This window comes from Magnolia sinica, chromosome 3, assembly GCF_029962835.1.
Source record: "Magnolia sinica isolate HGM2019 chromosome 3, MsV1, whole genome shotgun sequence".
Taxonomy (NCBI): domain Eukaryota; kingdom Viridiplantae; phylum Streptophyta; class Magnoliopsida; order Magnoliales; family Magnoliaceae; genus Magnolia; species Magnolia sinica.
This window is the reverse complement of record NC_080575.1, coordinates 96,983,513-97,001,856: the sequence shown is the minus strand read 5'-3', so window position 1 is coordinate 97,001,856 and position 18,344 is coordinate 96,983,513. Positions and strand designations below refer to the sequence as shown.

Here is an 18,344-nt window from a genome sequence, read left to right as displayed (position 1 = left end):
TATCATGTAATAAAGAAAATGAGCAATAATTACAAATTATTTATTTATTAACTTTAACTTTATTTGATTGCAATAATATTAATTTTATATTATTTGATTTATCAATAGTAAAATTGTAATGATAATAATTATACATAACTCTGATGCCAAATCATAATCAAAATAATTTGATGCTATTTTTTGGATAGAGATTTTTAAATAATTACATACAATAATTATAAATTACTTCACCTGCTTGCTTAAAACATAGCATTTAACTCATTGGTTATACTTGTATTTGGTTTGACTATGATAAAACAGTATCAATACACAATTACATCACATTATCATGAAAATCGACAAAACAAACAGTCTTTTAATGTTGACAATAATTCATTCATCCATCGTTAATTTTATTGGGTTCAAGAGTACTTTTTCATGTATATTCAAGTCTTTCTGTAATAATGAGAGGGTAATCTTGTCTTTTCCTTTCTCCATATCCTCCTGCTGCTGAAAATTTGCAACTCTGTTCTGAGGTAGGCCACACTTGAATACCAGTGTCACAGGCATTTCCGCCATGGCTCTTGCGGCTTTAAAATACCAGTGTGATATCAGAGCCGTATATGGGGGAATTCCTCCCTCGACGGATTCCAAGACTCGAAAAGAGGTTAACGCCATGCTCGAGTCACAATCACAAACAAATGAACGGTTATCAGGGTTAAGCAACAGTGAGATTATGGGTACATGTTTAGAGTACCAGATGATCAATCAAACGGGCCTGATTTTTTTAGACATGGCATCGCTGGATGGAGGACTACGATCTCGAACGTGTTCCACTTTTCCACGAGTGAGGCGGGTGAATTGGAGCCGCCTGCACATGGCATTTATCCAAGAAAATTTCTGAGGCTTTTACGCGACCCAATCGTTTCCAGCAAGTATCTGGATGTTATCGAATCATTTCCTCCCCTTCAGACAGTATCGTACTGCTATCGGTGCCTTGTCAATTCAATACGTGAACGTATTCCAGGGCACAAACATCACGTCGGAAGGAGTCCTGTACAATAGAGGACAATAATAGATGTCAGGCCGCTGTCGGACATGGCCCACTCGAGTACGAGATCCACCAATTTTCAAACATGCATGGCCCATCTAAAGAGCCTGTAGTTCAGTCAAATCCCACCACGTGGCACAGATAACAGGGGCAGTACCAGTACCCAATCCGAGTTCAAATAGTATTTGCGCTGGTGATCGTCGTACAGAGACGCAGCCGCTGTCCACGTGGCTTACATGTTCCCCCGTGCAAACCGTTCGAATCATGGGCCAAATGATCGTAACTAAAAAATGAGCAGCTGTGAGGGTCTGATGCCGCCCTTTTGTATAAGAGGCACGTTGCATGGTGACAGGGACCGTTGATATGGTGGGCCTTATTGTTTGTGTGCTCCAAACATATCTGAAGAATAGGGACGCGGATTCCGTGGTTACCCAGCACCATGTAGATATGCGGTGTCAGGACGGTGGAGCCCACCATGATGTATTGATTTTGTGCAGACCGTTGGTTTGCCAGCGCATTTAAGGACACGAACCCAAAATCAAAGCGTATCCAAAGCTCAAGTGGATCACGCCATGGGAAACAGGGGGGCTTGAACGGCTGCCTACTGTTGAAAACTTTTTGGGGGACACAGAAGTTGTGTATGAAGCTGACCTATGTGCTTTCCCTTCATCCAGGTCTTATGAAAAGATTGGGAGACAAATAAAAAACACTGAGCCCTAGGAAGGTTCCTTCCAGTTTCCTGTTTGTGGTCCACTTGAGCTTTGGATATGCTTCAATTTGGGGCCCATGACCTACAATGAGCTGCCAAAATGTATGGTCGGAGTGGATAAAACACATCAGTGGGTCCCAGAGTCCTGAGAATCCTGACACGACGTAGTTAGGTGGTGTTGGGGTCACCGGGCAATCCGCATCCGAAGATTAGATGATTCATATGATCCAGAACTCATTCTGAGAATTTTTTTTTATTTTTATTTTTTTTTGTGTTTTGCTTTAACCATTATTAGTAGGTTGCTGATCCGAGGCCAAAAGCGTCTTGATCTGGGCGCTTCTTGGGTCATCCATCCACAGCGGAATCCTTCAGACAGATCAATGGCCAGGATCGCTAAACCATAGCTCTACATGCACACACAGGCGCATCAGCGTTCATATTAACAATCCAGACCATCAACGTGGTGGTGGCCATCAAATGGATGGTCATGTGAAAAAGTCCAAATTCAAGAAGAAAATGCCCCCTTGATCAAAGGTTAGGATCCTGCAATCGATCCGCAGCTATGGCCACATACAGTGAGGACCTATTTGAACACTTTGGGGTTCGTCAGCCACGTGTCCAGAAGCAGTGTGCATATTTTGCAGGCCATGCTGTGCAACTCGTGCAATGCATGGATCTTGTTTCAGTGAGCAGCCCCTCACGTGAGAGGCCAAACACGTGCTAGAGATCTGGGGCATTCATCAGGTAGGATATACCGTGAACATGCCATGGACAAAAAAATAATGCTGGTTCACTAATCAGGTAGGACAAACCTTTATGACGAAAAAGGCAATAAAACGAGAATAGGTCTGAAAGTAAAAATTCAAGGCTCGCTTGAAAGCATGCTAAACTGATTTTTGGCATGTGACACATTCACAGCGAGCCTTACCTGATGAAAGGCCCAGATCTCTGGCCCATATTCAACGCTCTCTGAATCACGACCCTATTAAAGTCTTTAAGAATGGCATTCAAATCACTGTTTATGGAACATTAGAAATGCTCATTAAATAACAGTTGAGATTCTGTGACAATGGCATTCATAAAGGAAAATGCATTCATCAGAAAATCCTCAAAGCTTGATGTTCAGTGACAATGGCTTTCATAACAAAAATGGTCATTTTCAGGACTGTTATGCAACGAGAAACCTGTTTTATTACAGCAAAATAATGCTATTCTGGAGAATATAACTTCAATGAGAGAGAGAGATGAGAATAACGGAATAACGGTCAATCTGTATAAAAGCTGAGCAATAAAAGCATTAGGCCCGGTTTTGTAGGTTCCTAACAATGAGTTCAAACTCATTTTAGTTAACAATTACTATTAATTAAAATAAGATGAGCACATTTTTAGGCATCTACCAAACAGTTATATAAATCTGACCGTTATTTCCCATGGACCAAATTTTTTCCATTTTCCTATTTTCTTTTCATAAAGTGTCGTCACCATTATTTACTGGTAACCCTAGGTCGCCGTTTCTAAACCATGCCACCTATTACTTGCTTTTGGGATATACACCATACGGAAGGAAGATTGAGATATCCTGCATCAATTCATTCCTTCTATTTGGCTTCTTCAATACAGAACGAAGGGGCAAGGTACCTTTTACAATGCGAGGGTGCAGTAGGCACCACTTGCTTCTGGAGATAACAAAAGCCATTTCTCTTCAACCCTAACTTACACCGGAGATGAGAAAGCCGAATTGAAAAAATAAAAAATAAAAATCCTGGATGAAAAAAGAGTCCCTGGAGTGGTGTCTCAATTTTCTATTCTCTATCCCAAACTCAAATAAAGACATGAGAGTGATTAAATTAATATGTAAATACTGGATTATAAGTACAAAAATGGGTGAATACCTTTATCTTTGCTTGGTTTATAAAGTTTAGACAAAGGACCAGTTGATGAAAGAGAATGCGAGGCAGTACACAGTGCTATCCTCGCCAATGACCTTCCAAGCAACGGCCTGATCATATGAAACATGGCGACCCATGGTAGACAGGCAGAGGCCGACGGGTAGATATGTGTAACCCTGCAAATGAGAAGTGAAGCAGAAGACAAAACAATACAAGGGAACTGTCATTGCCTGCCAAAATGGTAATACGTTTTCAAACTAGTTTTGACATTGAGTTAGGATGCTTGAACTGAATACCAATCAATTGAAGAAAGGGTAAGAGAGCAAAGCAAGGCTAGGCCCACTCCATTCATAATGGACAACTTGCACCCAAATTGCTATTACCATCATTGTGAGTCCAACTTGAAACGCATGCATTTGCATCGGGGATTTGGTTTTTTGGTTTTCATTATGAATGAAGGGCACAAGTTGAATCCACACATGGAGGCATCAAATGCCAATGCGCACATTATCTAGTGACATAGACAGTTGGCAAGATGTTGCATGCATTACAAAAATGTGAATTTTCAAACGCCCATTTTGAAATGCAATTCTCCTTTCTTAGATAAATGCATGTTAAGGTTCTCACACAACATTATGGAATGTTGGGCATTATGGGTGCACCAATTCTTGGTGCTCACCGTGTGGACACAATCCTTTCCCATGAATTAAAATGATATTCCTCACACAATGTCATGTCTCCTCCATAGGGCTTTGATAGGATAAGGTGCCCACCGTATCACAACTACCATACGTAATGTTAAGGTTTTCACCCTCGGATTGCATCTTAGTTAATGGTCTAAACCGTACATATTATGGATTCTATGCTATCAGGGCCATCCTAAGAAAGATTTGCCGACCAGATGATAGTGTATGAAGATGAGCTTAGAACTAGTGTTTGAAATATCAGCGATATTATCGATAATATCAACAATATTATCAGTCTCGCCATGTCAGTGATACCGAAACTATTGGCAGTTTAAAAAATTTCAAATATCACTGATATTTTTAATAATATCGGCGATACTTATCGATATTATAGATAACAACGATATTTTGAGAAGAATCCCATATAAAAGTTTCCTAGGAGACACCTGCAAATGTCCATAGGCTAAAACTCTGGATTTCGGTGATTTCAATCTCTCTTGGTTTTTATTGAATCAAACTTTGGATTTCGAAAGAAATTTCAACTCGAAACAAAGATAGGCTAAAACTCAAAAGTGACAAAAATGTCCATAGTAACTTTATCTTTTTCCTCCTTTGAGTGTTTGCATGAATTGCAATGGAAATCCATCTCTATGTATGATTCTCATGCATTGACATGTATTTATGGTGGAAAAAAAATTAACACCTGTGTGAAAAATGGGAGAAATTTGTGAAATCCTAATTTTTCCATTTTATATTGGAAAATATGTATTTTTCGCAGTTAACTAATGTGGAATTTTATATATTAACGAGCGTTGGCCGTTCTATTGATTGGCTACAAATTTTATATATTTATTTTATGCTAATTTTTTTGATAACGCATGATTAAGCTCCTATAAAATGGAAACTTATTATGTCTATAGTTTTTTTTTAAAATATATTTTGATTCCCATATGTATAGCCATGCTCATACATGTTTTTGTATCAGCTTGGAACATTGAAAAGTAAATTTTTAATGGCTCACATTTGAATCTAAGAGCCAAAAGGTCAAGATCATCAATGAAATACAATTATAAGATCATAGCTTTTGAAACCCAGTAATGGGAATATGAACAGTTCAGATCAACATCAAAGATGCAACCAGGGATTAAAACCCACCCCTGCATGGTGCTGTGGCACTGGACACCATATCCTAACATATGCATGCTCCATAATGAACTGAATCAATTGCAATTCAGTTCAGTTAAGCATCCGAAAAGCTCCCTAAGCTCATCTAACAGAGGAATGAAGATGCAGATTTGGGGGGGAATTCCAGAGGAAAAGGGGAGCTTCACATTACCTGTTGCATTATTTTGGCAAATTCGGAGCATAGAGCTTTCTGTCCAGACTCATCAAATATCTTATCCAGTGCTATGTCCTGTAAAGCCAACAGTGTTGTCTCCAGCATGTCCAGGCCTGCTTGATTGGCAAAGGTGAAGACCGGTGGTGACTGCCAAACAAAAGCAAAAGAAATTCATCTACTAAGATTCTGCTCCCATTTCTTTAGATCAGTAGCAAACACAATACAAACAGAAAAAAAGGGGGTCACTGATGCACTTGGAATAAACCAGATGCCTTTTCTGATCTCTGCAAATCGTTGAATCACTCCAAATATTTGGATCATTGAATAAATTGACCATCTCTAGGCAGGTCGTTACCCAAAAATTACACCAACTTGGAATGCCTAAGTGTCCAATTAATCAGCCTTTTAATGGATTTTCCCCATAACTTTGTCCAAAATCAAGTTATTCATATGATTATTGGGAGCATCAAATTGGCCAGTCAGTTGGAAACTAAAAATAGATGGGCATTCGTACAGATGGGACAAAGGTGATTTATACACCGTAATCACAGTGGGTTTTGATCCTAGGTCTTCCCTCTGGCAGGGCCACACACAAAACAGTCCGACACCGACTCTCAAGCCAGAGGCAACTATATCAACTTGCATGAATTGGATGCTTTTTTTTAACATCCACTCATCACAAGATGTCAGCTTGCATAGTATAAGACAGAAAAAAGCAACCAGATAACAAGAAATAAAGCAATAATATATAAAATAGTACACTATGCACTCAAAAGACATTTGAAATTGGAGAATCAAAATTTATAGGCCATACACCAGTGTCAGTTCCCAGTACTAACCATCACAATGTTTAAATATCAGAGAGTCATTATATATTAATGGGAGAAAGGGTCAGGCGCAGTCATAATACTGTTCTAGTTATCAAGCAACCTTGTCTCCACAGGTGGGACACACGTGCACACAATGTGGGCTGTTTATATGTTGTCCGCTACCATGGACCAGGGGTACCCCAAAAATCATACCAGTTGAGTAATCCTAGCTGCTGATTGAAGGGCTTTCGAGAATTACAGATAGGCAGGTAGGAACAGGTCCTTTTTTAAAAAAAATTTAAAGAATGGGACAGGCATAAGTCCACATTCAGACGAAAAAGTTCTGCAGTTGGTCACTAGGATCAAGATACCCAAACACAGTACTTATACCATAGGATCCTTCCAACTTTGAATAATACCACTTGGGACTACTAGCTGCCTCAAATCGACATGCCCAACAGTGCCTAACATGGATATCTGACTGTGGCTTTTTAAAACGGGAGTGATTGTTCAAACTTGTTATCGTACCTTCAAAGAGCAACATAAAATGGCATCCGGATGATGCCACAACAGTTTCAACATGGAGTCACTGGATGGGCATTCAGACCTCAAGAGATCTACTCCTAAATGGTAACTGCAAAAAGGAAAACACAGGCCAAATCAATTTCACAGCAAGAACATAGATAAAATTGGAAAAACTGAAAGCAAGCGAGCGCATGCAAGAGAATGGACAACAAAAATACCTTAAAACTACATATCTTTTCATGTTTTACGGTGGAACACAGTTTTTGTGTGTGATATTTGCCTGGATTTATTCACATAGTTCATATTTATTGGATGCCCCTGTCAGTCTGTCAAGCTTGCTTTGTTTCTTGTGTCACTCGAGTGATATACCTCTGTTCTCACCTATCAATGGAGGGCATAATAAGAGCATCTACTCTCATAATGGTCAAAATTCAAACACAAGATGGCTTTTGGTAATTGATTTTTCGAGCTTGACTAGTCTAGTCAATGAAAAACTCACTGAATCAGAGTTTTAATTTGGTAATCAAGAACGTTGACAAAAACTGAATTGACGAACCTTCAAATTATTATTATTATTATTATTATTGTTTTGAGAGGTAACAAAAATTCTATTAAAGAGAAAAAGAAGAACATCAAGGTAAGGGAAATGGGTCCTTAATACAGAGAGAAGGGCAATACACCCCTTTAGACAACATATCTGCCACCACATTCGCATCTCAACCCCATGTATAAACGAATGTTTAGTCCAGTGGTCAAATTCCAAATTATGGGGAAAGAAAGTTTCCACATATACAGTCTACTTCTTCAATTTTACTGCTAATCAGTTAAAATGACAGTTGTTTCCACAGCTATGGTCGACTTTTTCAAACCTTACCACAAATCAATTAAAATGACAGTCATTTCCACAGGTACAGATGACTTTTTCAAAGGGCACCTATTGTTTTTTAAGATTGCTTTTGTCATTTTACAGAGGTTATTTTAATCCAACTCCAAAAAAATTGTAAAAAATAAATAAAAAATGAAGGCCACCTAGTCTTCTTGAAGTTTACTTTTAAGATTCTACAGGGGTAGTTTGTCGTCAACAAGAATCCAGCATTTTCCATCAAAAGAATGGAAAACCAGGGATTCATACAATGTGCAAGAGCTTTTGATTACTTAAAAATTGGCTGAATCTATCCGATACATGTTCGCCGAATGCCAAGCGCGAGCGAGTTTTTGATCAACTACAACTAGGGGGAATTTTAACATCGGGTTTTTGCATATCATTTAAGGTAGAGACACTGAATTAGTACAGTAGAACTTGCCTATAGCTCTGGCAGATCCAACGAGCAAGTGTAAGAGCTTCTGGAGACCCCAGAGGTAGCTTTGGCCCCATATGTGATCCAAGTCGAGAGGGAGATATGGCTGTGGCAACCCGCTGTACAGATGAAATGACACTCCGCAAGTACTGTCGAGCCATGGTCACAACGCTGTCCCGGAGGTGGATTTCATAAGGGAACTGGAAGGCGATTGTCAGCACAGAGCGCAGGCTAGAAGTGTTTGTAGAAGCATCTCCACTTGTGCGGTTCACAGCAGAGCCTGCTTCAAGACTAGATGCCAAATCCAAGGTCCGATGTGCGCTTAAGCCATCCTGCGCTTCGCCCTATACAAATAGCAATTAGAGTAGGAAAAACAATACAGAAAATAGACGGAGAAAAATAATATCATCCGGTTTAATAAGAGATTCAGGAAACAGCCATTCAGTAGATTTAGACTCAACTGTTTTTGAATCCAGTGGAATGACCCGGAAACCAGACGGCAGCAGTGGAGCATCATCAGGGAATAATTCATCAATTGGAGCAAAAACAAGCTCGGAGAAAGCTCCCACTGCATTCTCATCTGCACCACTGCAAAGCTGCAAAACGGAATTGCCCAAAATCATTACAACATCAACATCAGTGAGTGTTTGCAAAACCACAGAGTGGGACAAAGTAAAGAGTGACTATCAGTGGGTTCCAAGATTCAGCATAGAAGTGACAGAACTACTAATGGTTTTAAGACCTCATCCCAGCTATTTGGAGTCGGCATTCTCATAATTGCCTGGTAAAGGTTTTAAGACCAGCTGCCCACTTGCCATCAGTCCTCCATTACCTGGGCTTGGGACTGGCTGGCGTATCACTTCCTAGCATAAAAAAAGGTAAAAGAAAAACCAGCAAAAACCATAGTTTAATTCAGTGCAAAAAGAAGCAGCAAATACCTGCAGGAGATGGATATCTCTTGATAGAACAGCTTCTTCTTGGGTGATGGCATGTCCTTCAAGTCGAACTACTTCAAGAAACTAGATGTATTTTCCATCAACAAAGAAAAAGAATCAATGCAAAAATAGACAAATAGAATAAAAATAGGGAAGTCAGATTATGAATACAAACTCAAGAGAATTGTCACATTTCTCCTCAGAGATTCCTAGAAATTTTCTGTAACTGAAATTTCAATAAAAAGAAAGATGCACTTTTCGTTTTTTTTTTAAAAAAAATCACTAATGGAGTTAACAGGAATGGTTGACTAATTGATATTGAGATATTTGGCTAGACTAAATGTCAATTGTCAATACCTTGAATTTGTTTTGATGAAGGGGAATCCAAACTCTGAAGTTTCTCTCAAACATATGAAGGACACATCAAGTGCTGACACAGACAGATGTCTTGGGGCTATGCCGCACAGCTAGATATGGCCGCATAACTAGATATGGATCATATTTTTTCAATTATTTCCCGTGTTTGACAGTTCTATCCTTTTTCCTTATTTGATTTGGCTACCTAATCTTAATATCTAGGGATTACATAATTCTAGGTGATACTTGAAGAGTTTGATAGCTTGGGACTTAAACCATCTTGTAAATATCCTAGCATCCTCAATATTGTAAAGGCAATACTAAAGCACCTAAATTTGTTCTTCACTTAGGTAACAAGAGCGTGCTGCTTACAGGTTTTCTATCCATGTTGATACGTATTGACATAGAGAAGATGTTGACACAATGGAAAATGGCTCTTGCTTTTTTATATTTAATATTCTTAATCTCGGTTTTCTTCTTCATATCATATTGCTCAGGCATTGAAAATTCTAAATATCATATTGCTACATTTTAAGAGCTGGGCAAGGTTACAAAGATGATTTTATGTTTCCACAAGTGTATTGAAATTGCAAACACATGTCAGAGTCCAAGTTAGGCTGACTTCGATGACTAGAATAAAAAGTGCATACAGACCTCTTCGTTTTCCACTGTGTGAGCAAGAGGCATGATGATTTGGCTCCCAGAAAATCTTGTTGGCCTTAATCCTGGAAAGGCATTTGAGCCAGCTTTCAGTGATGCAGCAGAATACGCATCAATGTTGTAATCAGCCCATTCGGAACGATGCTCCCTCAGAAATCGAACCAGCAGTGCAGGAGGAACATTCTAGGAAGGAAGGCATACAATATCTCAGCAATTCTTGCAACAGGTAAAGAAAACTACACAAATGAACTGGTACAACTGTTATTAGAATGTTAAAGAGCTCTTTTCAAAGACCATGTTTATTCCCAAGTTCCACTCATTCAAATAATGAAAACTTGCCAAGTTCGATGACTCAGTTTGGACTTGGTATTCAGAGCTGCTGAACTGAGTTAACTTGAACTCCGATTTGGTGGATGAGTCAATAAGGAGAATACACAATTATGAGGATAACTTACATAACTGCCCTAAGTGCCAAGCAAAATTCTCAAATGTTGCCACTGAAGATTTCAAGAAGGCAATAGAAGTAATGACTGCAATTTTTACGAAGTCAGAGATTGGACTTGGAATTTAGACCCAGGCCTAACAAATCCATTTGTAAGTTTCTGACCATTGAGTTCTACATATTCGTTATTTTCTAATGCAGTGCCTCAATTGATTTCTCATCATGCGATAAGAATTGAAAACAACATTAACTGTTAACTGTGTGATGGAATTGTTGACGAAGCACTATCATCTGAAAAAGGAGGGCAGAGAGAAAAATGTTGTAATAAGCTTAGAGCTTACCTGGAGTAACATGGAGGCCTTTGCACAGAGAATGCCTTCAGGCAGTGGGAGAGCATTTGCATTAGTGACGTGGGTGCCCATATTCTTGGTTGAATTAATTGCAATTATTACATCTTCGACTCCATCTGAATCCAACACGGACCAGCCATCATCATGGAATCCATTGATGGCATCATTGAAACCCCTGCCAAAGTTAAAAAAGAAAAAAGAAACTCAAGGTGTGCACACAATAGAAAATAGAAATATATTGATAACAAGAAAAAACTGAATGTGCACACAGGCAATATAATACATTTATTTATTTTGAAAGACCAATATAAATACATTTATAAGAAGTATAGAAATTACCTGCTCAATCTTTGGCTAAAAGTTCGCAGAACAGCAGGCTGCCTGCCCAAACCATACACCACCTCGCCACTCATCTCCTGTGCTATTTGTCTGATGTTACGCAAGGCCTTTGCAGGAGATTGTTAATTAGTTCTCATTTTGTTTCGGGTGTAAGGATCATTCAGTAAAAACTAAAACCCATTGACAACTCCAACATTGAGGACAATCTCAGTCCTTCATTCAATGTTAAGCTCAAAACCAGCGAAGCTAAGTTTAAGACAACAGATGAAGAATAGAATATTCATGAAAACCATAGCGTGCACGTTGGCCTAATTACCAATACTATAAACATTTTATACATACCGCAATGGTCATTTTCTGAGCAATGACCTTCGATGACTCATAAAGTGGCCGCAGCACCTCAGGCACACTCCATGCCTGAAGGAATGACAGGAATTAAGTTACCGCCAAGGAAGGCCGAATTAGACAGGTAAAAGTTGGAAATCAAACCTCAAGATTCAGATGGTCAACAATGTGGATGATCGACCCTCCACCATCACATGGCCGAATTAAATAACCACTAGGCAGCATCTCAGCTCTTACGGATTGGGAAGCAGTGGACCCACTCAGTGCAGCACCAGCACCACTTAGTGATCTCTCACAGACCTTGACAGATTGATATCAAACCAACGACAAAAGAATAATTAAATGAAGCATTTGCTGTGCCAACTTACCAACTAATAAATGGGAAAATAAAAAAGGACAGGCCCAGTTTAATAGCCAGCAATAATGTTCAAACTAATCTGGGTTGTCAAACCACCCAAGACACTCAATGGAACTTCTAATTGCTTACTACTTAGCCTCCGGGTTCCAGTCACTTGATCCCAGGCAACTGCAATCTGTACACATGGAATTGGTTTTCTGGACCCTTTCCAACAGCTCCAGGTAGTAAAGGAAATAATATCCAAAATCACCCTGAATGATTTGCTATTACCCAATTTGCATTTTGGTAATTGAAATAGTAGACTTAAACAATTTATATTGCCAAAATGGGAAATGGGTATTGTATACTAGAATGGTTTCAATTACCAAAATGGAAGATGGGTACTAGCAAATCGAAGGGGTGGGAATGCATAGTGGCTCCCCAAATGAAACACTTACTAATCAGCTATCTACAAAGGTGACAATAAACTAGAATGCTAGAATAGAGGACTTGGTGGCATGACATACCACTAGACTGCCATCTTCTAAACTTGTGGTGTATCTCAAAGTCCAGAAGTCACGTGGAGGAGCTAAAGTTGTTGGAGCATACATCTGAAAACAACTGAGATGTCAGTGATCTGGATAGGGGAGAGAAGTGATAGTTCTGATAATGGACAGAGATGGAATAAAGTCATACTACTCTTACCAACCTGCATGTATATCAGTTCAATTGTCCCTCTGTTTCCAGCAGGAAACATGTTGAAGACTTCAAGGCTCCGGCAATCCCGGAACCAAGATGGACGATCTTTGAGGATCTCTGCGATCTGTCAAAGGATGGAATTGAATTACTGGTAGTTGATCAAATCACTAATAACTAGGAAAAAAATTTATTCAACCCTCGATTTCCAAATGAATTGATGGAAAACCACGAAATGTCTTAACTGGCTGAAAATAATCAAAATGAATTTAACCCAAAACCTTGAAATGTTCAAGTCTAGCAAACAAGGGCATAAAAACTCTGTATAGATGATTTCTAATCAATTCAAAATTTTCAGAAGTAGTCATTGCCAATTTTTATTTTTTTCAGAAGTAGGATTCCAATTTCCAAAGTTAAGAAAACCAAAACTTACCTTTGTAGGTTCTAAGCTCACTAGACCACAGGCACGTGCTGCCACTCCACTGCAACGGTGTGAAATGGCAACAATCCCAATCGAATCCGGACCAGGCTATTCACCAAAACAAAAACAAAAAACAAAGAAACAAAAAACAAAAATGAGAAGGAAATTTTTTTTCTCCGATTAACATGAGGGTAAGGTGCATAAGTCAGCAGTAAATTCAAATTCCAAACACAACAAGGCTTCTTACATTGATAGAAGGAATAATAGAAATAACACGGTTACTAAAATACAAAGAAGTAGGGTTAAGGATCAAACACCTTCATCCCAGGCATCTGGACCCAATCGACAGCAGTTCCTGTAGCCTTCGCAAGGAACTCTGCCAAGGTCTCCTCTGCAATTGACAGGAGTCTGGACAAAACACAAAAGAACCAAAGATCAAAAGCCGCAAAAGAAATAATGGCGTCTAAATTGGAGAGGCATGGAGGGTAAAAAAAAAGATTTTGGTAATTTAGATTACCCAGCGGGATTATTAGCATCCTTTAGAGGATGCTGAGGAGTGGTAACCACAGACTCGCAACTTGTGTCTGTAGTGGCTACAGAAGCCTGCAGAAAAGTGTCTATAATTAGAGAACTCCACATAAAGAAACCCAATACATACTAAAAGAAAGAGGATCCATAAACTGGCTTCTTATTCTTCCATATACCATAGTCAAGAGAATCATGGTAATTTTTCTGCTATAAAGAGAAAAACAAGTCCTTATTTGCCATTATCTATCTTAACAGGAAACCTCTCGATCATGGCATTTAGAAGATCTCACGTGCTATAAAACCAGAAAAGAAAACCTTCCAATTGATTCTGCTCATAAATTTTCACAAATAATGCTTATGGTAACTTCTAATCAGCCAATATAATTTGCACATATTGAACTCAAAACTAAATTTCTATGAGAGTGGGGCAAAGTTGCTCTAAATCTCAACATGGATAATATGCATCATCGTAACATGCTTAGATTGAAGAAAGAACTAAAAATTGTCTAATGATGGGTTACAGAAAGTACCCTTGCATGCTTTTTTATGAGTAGAATCCTAAATGCTTGAATCAATGAGTTGGTAAAACTATCACTAAAGATGAACTTCCCTATGGAAGAAGATACCTAGGAGGGCATGCATAAATTTTTTGGAAGATATTCTGATGAAGAAAAAAAAATGCTTCACTTAAAACCAGTGATAGCAGAACAAGTGAATTAAATGCACTTCAGAGATTGAAGATGCCAATTAATCTTAACCACTTGAATTCTCTTAAATGCATTGATTGAATTGCAAGTCCTCTGGCACTGTAAATAAGGTCTGGAGAAAAACAGAGAGAAGAAACAAAAAGAAGGTAACAGGTAAAAGCCTGTGATGAGAAAATTTACATTTTGCAGTTGCTGCCGCATGTACCCGTTCTCATAAACCAGCTGTGAGACCTGTTTCTGCAGGCGATCATTTTCCTCCATCAACAGCTTGTTCATAGCTGTCAGTTTCCTGTTAACAGTCTGCAGTCTTGAAGCCTCTTTCCTCTGCTTCTCGCGGCACCTGCAAAAACCAAGACCATCTTCAAAATCCTACCCTCTGCAACACGGAGCAAGTCCTAATGGTAAAAGAAATCCAGATCCAAAACGGCCAGACCTTTCTCTGTAAAGCAGATGGGAGAGAAGGAATGGACAAAGACAACTTAAAAATTAGGCAGACACAAGCTCATCCTCATAGAGACAGTTCTCCAGAGAAATGGGACTAATTTCTCCATGTGGCATTTTTGACAAAATACCATCAGATCCGAGGGAAATATTAGATTTCCCCCTTTCTGTTCTTCAATAAAGCACACAGATATTTAAATTTTGTTTTTAAAAAAAAATTTACAATTTTTTTCCCTTTGTTCTCACGTACTCTCCTCTTTGCTCTGTTTTTCATCCTCCATTTCAACAATAAATAAAGAAAGAAAAAATCAAATAAAAGAAATTAAATAGTGATCTCCGTTTTCAACCTCTTTTCTTTTATCTTCCTAAATAAACCATCTTCCCATGAGGAAATCTTGCTGAATCAACCCGGCGAGTATCACCAAAATTTAAAGGAACCGTTTTACATGCATGCAAAGAAAGGTCTCAGAGATGAAGCCCGTCCAGTTCCGAACACAGTCATCAAGCCAAAAGAGAGAGAGAGAGAGAGAGAGAGAGAGAGAGAGAGAGAGAAGGAAATGAATAAACAAATTCAATATTGCACGACTCTTGCCTGCGATTCTGAAACCAGACTTTGATCTGCTTTGGCTCGATGTTAGACAGGATAGGACACTCGCGAATCAACTGCTGCCGACGCATCGAGCTTGGCTTAGGACACTCGGCGTACACTCGCTCCAGTGCTTCAACCTGTTCGGCTGTGTACCGGACATACTTCCCGGAGTCAAGATGCTTGTTGATGCTGCTGCTGCTGCTGCCACTCTCGCGATGTTGAGCAATCGCCATCGCCATTTCTTCAACAGGATGAAAAAAATCAGATGGAAGAGTGAAAGAAGCAGAAGAAGAAATAAAACTCCTGCGCCCGCTGTTTTGCCCTCTTGGAAACTCCGTCAGCTTTGCAAGGTTTGGACGAAAAAACGAGCTTAAAAAGATTCCCGGCCTTTCAAAGCGCAGATTTCGACCTTATATACAACACTACGGCCAGATGGCAGAAAAGTGCACAGAGACGGTCGCGGGATAGAAAATCCCCGTGTTGTGGCCGATGGAATTGCAGAAAACTGCTTGGAAAAGCTCTTTTTCAGCACAGAAATGGAGAGGCCCAGCGATTCAATCTAAAACTGTCTGATTCTCGTCTCTTTCCTTTGTTCTCAGGAACGAGGCAGAGATACGTCCTGTATCATGGAAAAGTGCTCATCATCAGCAGATTTGGGCTCGTTTCGCTGAAAAATCACCACTGAGCTAGTCTCTTTCTACAGTTCTGAGCAACTTCCCCGCGATCTCGAACGTAGAATCGCAGAAAGATGATCTGCGAGGGTTCTTTGACACGGATATCCTGTCTCTGCCCTGATTTCGAACTGAATCCGAGCTGGATTCAAACAAAATGATCAAACAAGCCCAAAATCCTTCAGCTGATGCAGTCTGACCGAAATTCTCCACCCGTTGAGCTAAGATTCCAAGAGAAAATGCTCAAAAAGTTTCCTCAAAGAAAAGAATCTACCAAATCCTCACAATTCAAGTTCGGGTTCCCCAAAATCTTCTGAAATCTCTTTTCTGTCTATGCTCCGAATGAAATCCCTCAATTTCGAGCTCGATTTTAAGCGGAAACGCCAGAAAACCTCATTTTACTTCTCAACCTCTATTTCGACCTCGATCTTCGAATTTTTAGCTCCGGTTCTCAGAAGAAGCTCCGGAAATCCTCTCTTCGAGCTAATCAGAGCAAAATCACTCCAAATTGCAGCAAAAAGACCACGAAAATGCAAATTTTTTTCCTCCTAAAAACGGCTCTCTCGATGAAGAGAGCCTTTTCTCTACCTCATCAGTAAGCTGCCTTGAATGCGGTGGATATTTCGTAGAGAGGAAAGGAAACCCTAGTCATTTCTAGAGAGAGAGAGAGAGAGAGAGAGAGAGAGAGAACAAATGAGATCAAAGGTCAGTGTTCGAAAGGGGGAAGAACAGAAGCTCGTTCTCCGCTCAAACTGTAGAAAAAGGACTTGCTTGCCCGCAAATCGAAAATCCCGAGCTCAATTTATAGCGACCGAGCTTGCGAGAATGCCCCTAATCTTTTAGACATTAACTGATGGATCCTGCAATTTGAACAGGACATGTGAAATTACTGAAAGCTCACTATCTTGGGGCCGATTGTGGATGAACTATAGATAGGGTACTGATTCACCCAGACTGTACTTGTAGGACCTCTAGATTCGTGATCCTAACCGTTGATCCGATGAAAAATGCATTGGATGGATGATGAAGAAAGATATTCTAAAATCATATAATTCTAGCATTTGGATTAATATCCTAAAAAAGAATGGCTAGAGAAAAACCCACACAACAGTGAAAAGGTACGCGGATTGCGTGCTACCCCGCCTGTTCCGAGCTCGACAATGTGGCTCTGAGGGGCCATCATGACGTATGAGTTTTATCCATACCGTCCATCCATTTTTCCATATCATTTTAGGACATAATACCAAAAATAAGGCAGATCCAATGCTCAAGTGGGCCACATATTGAGGATTGAATTCTTACCGTTGAAAACTTCTTGGTACAACAGAAGTTATGAATCAAAGTGATGTTTGTGCTTTCCCTTCATCCAGGTCTACATGACCTTATGAACAGGTAGTCTGGCAAAAAGCATCACGGTCGGCCTGGAGAGATTTCAATGGTGGGCGCCATTATCACTGCCGCTTCCTGTGGTGTGGTCCACTTACGCCTTGGATCTGTCTCATTTTTTAAATAGTATACTTAAATGATATGAAACAATTGATGAACAGTGTAGATTAAACCCATACATGACGGTGGGCCCTCAAAGTCCCCGCCTGTTGCGAGCTCGTGACAGGAGGTGATAGCGCCCAATCCCCCTCCAGTGCGTCGGGATACGGAAAACGGAGATGTCCATTTGGAGAAAATTGAGCCAATAGCTCATTACAGAAGGGGAAGGGAAAAGTACCCTTGCTTTATGATTTTCAGGATGGGCCAACTGAAAGCTATCCAGACCGTTTATCTAAAATCCCATCCTATAAGGACCACACAGCAAAGATATCACTGATCAGGGGCATTCAACGTGCATTCAAAAGGTGAGTCTAAGTTGCTTTTATATGGACAATGACGAGTATTATTTTTTTCTTTTCATGTAACCTATCTACGAACAGATGAACGGTCTGGATCATGGTGGAGTGGGGCAGAAGGGGCGAGCAGCACGCCTTCAGGAGCGGGAATTGTTGGCATTTTCCCTGTAATATCAGCCGTGAATACGTACAGTCAGTCTCCTCTATTCTGGGAGCGGATTAGGGGAGATGCAGCCTCACCCAAGACGGTGCCGCCCTTACCCTGAGGCCCACCCTGATGTATGTATTCTTTGTATCCGTGCCGTCCATATGTTTTTCCAGATCATTTTATATCATTATCCCAAAAATGAAGAAGATCTAATAATCGGGTGGACCATACCATAGGAAGCAATGGTGATTG

General features: G+C 39.8%; 1 protein-coding gene across 6 annotated transcripts; it reads right to left on the bottom strand.

Annotated features, from left to right (window-relative positions):
* Window positions 1-294: 294 nt before the first annotated feature.
* On the bottom strand, window positions 295-16,799 carry LOC131240338 (homeobox-leucine zipper protein REVOLUTA-like). 6 transcript variants are annotated; one of them, XM_058238476.1, is made up of 19 exons: window positions 15,436-16,799; window positions 14,583-14,742; window positions 13,685-13,770; window positions 13,485-13,575; window positions 13,180-13,275; window positions 12,760-12,873; window positions 12,578-12,661; window positions 11,858-12,013; window positions 11,711-11,785; window positions 11,369-11,475; window positions 11,021-11,204; window positions 10,232-10,420; window positions 9,224-9,304; window positions 8,747-8,881; window positions 8,292-8,629; window positions 6,991-7,096; window positions 5,651-5,800; window positions 3,632-3,804; window positions 295-1,033 (listed from the first exon to the last, which is right to left on the bottom strand). In XM_058238476.1, exons 1-18 carry the CDS (start codon window positions 15,669-15,671, stop codon window positions 3,658-3,660), a joined length of 2,535 nt encoding a protein of 844 aa, XP_058094459.1. In that variant the 5' UTR covers window positions 15,672-16,799; the 3' UTR covers window positions 295-1,033; window positions 3,632-3,657. The 6 variants fall into 6 exon arrangements, with proteins under 6 accessions (XP_058094459.1, XP_058094458.1, XP_058094460.1 ...); XM_058238475.1 differs by lacking the exon at window positions 295-1,033 and adding an exon at window positions 2,815-3,020; XM_058238477.1 differs by lacking the exon at window positions 295-1,033 and adding an exon at window positions 2,815-3,009.
* Window positions 16,800-18,344: the final 1,545 nt, after the last annotated feature.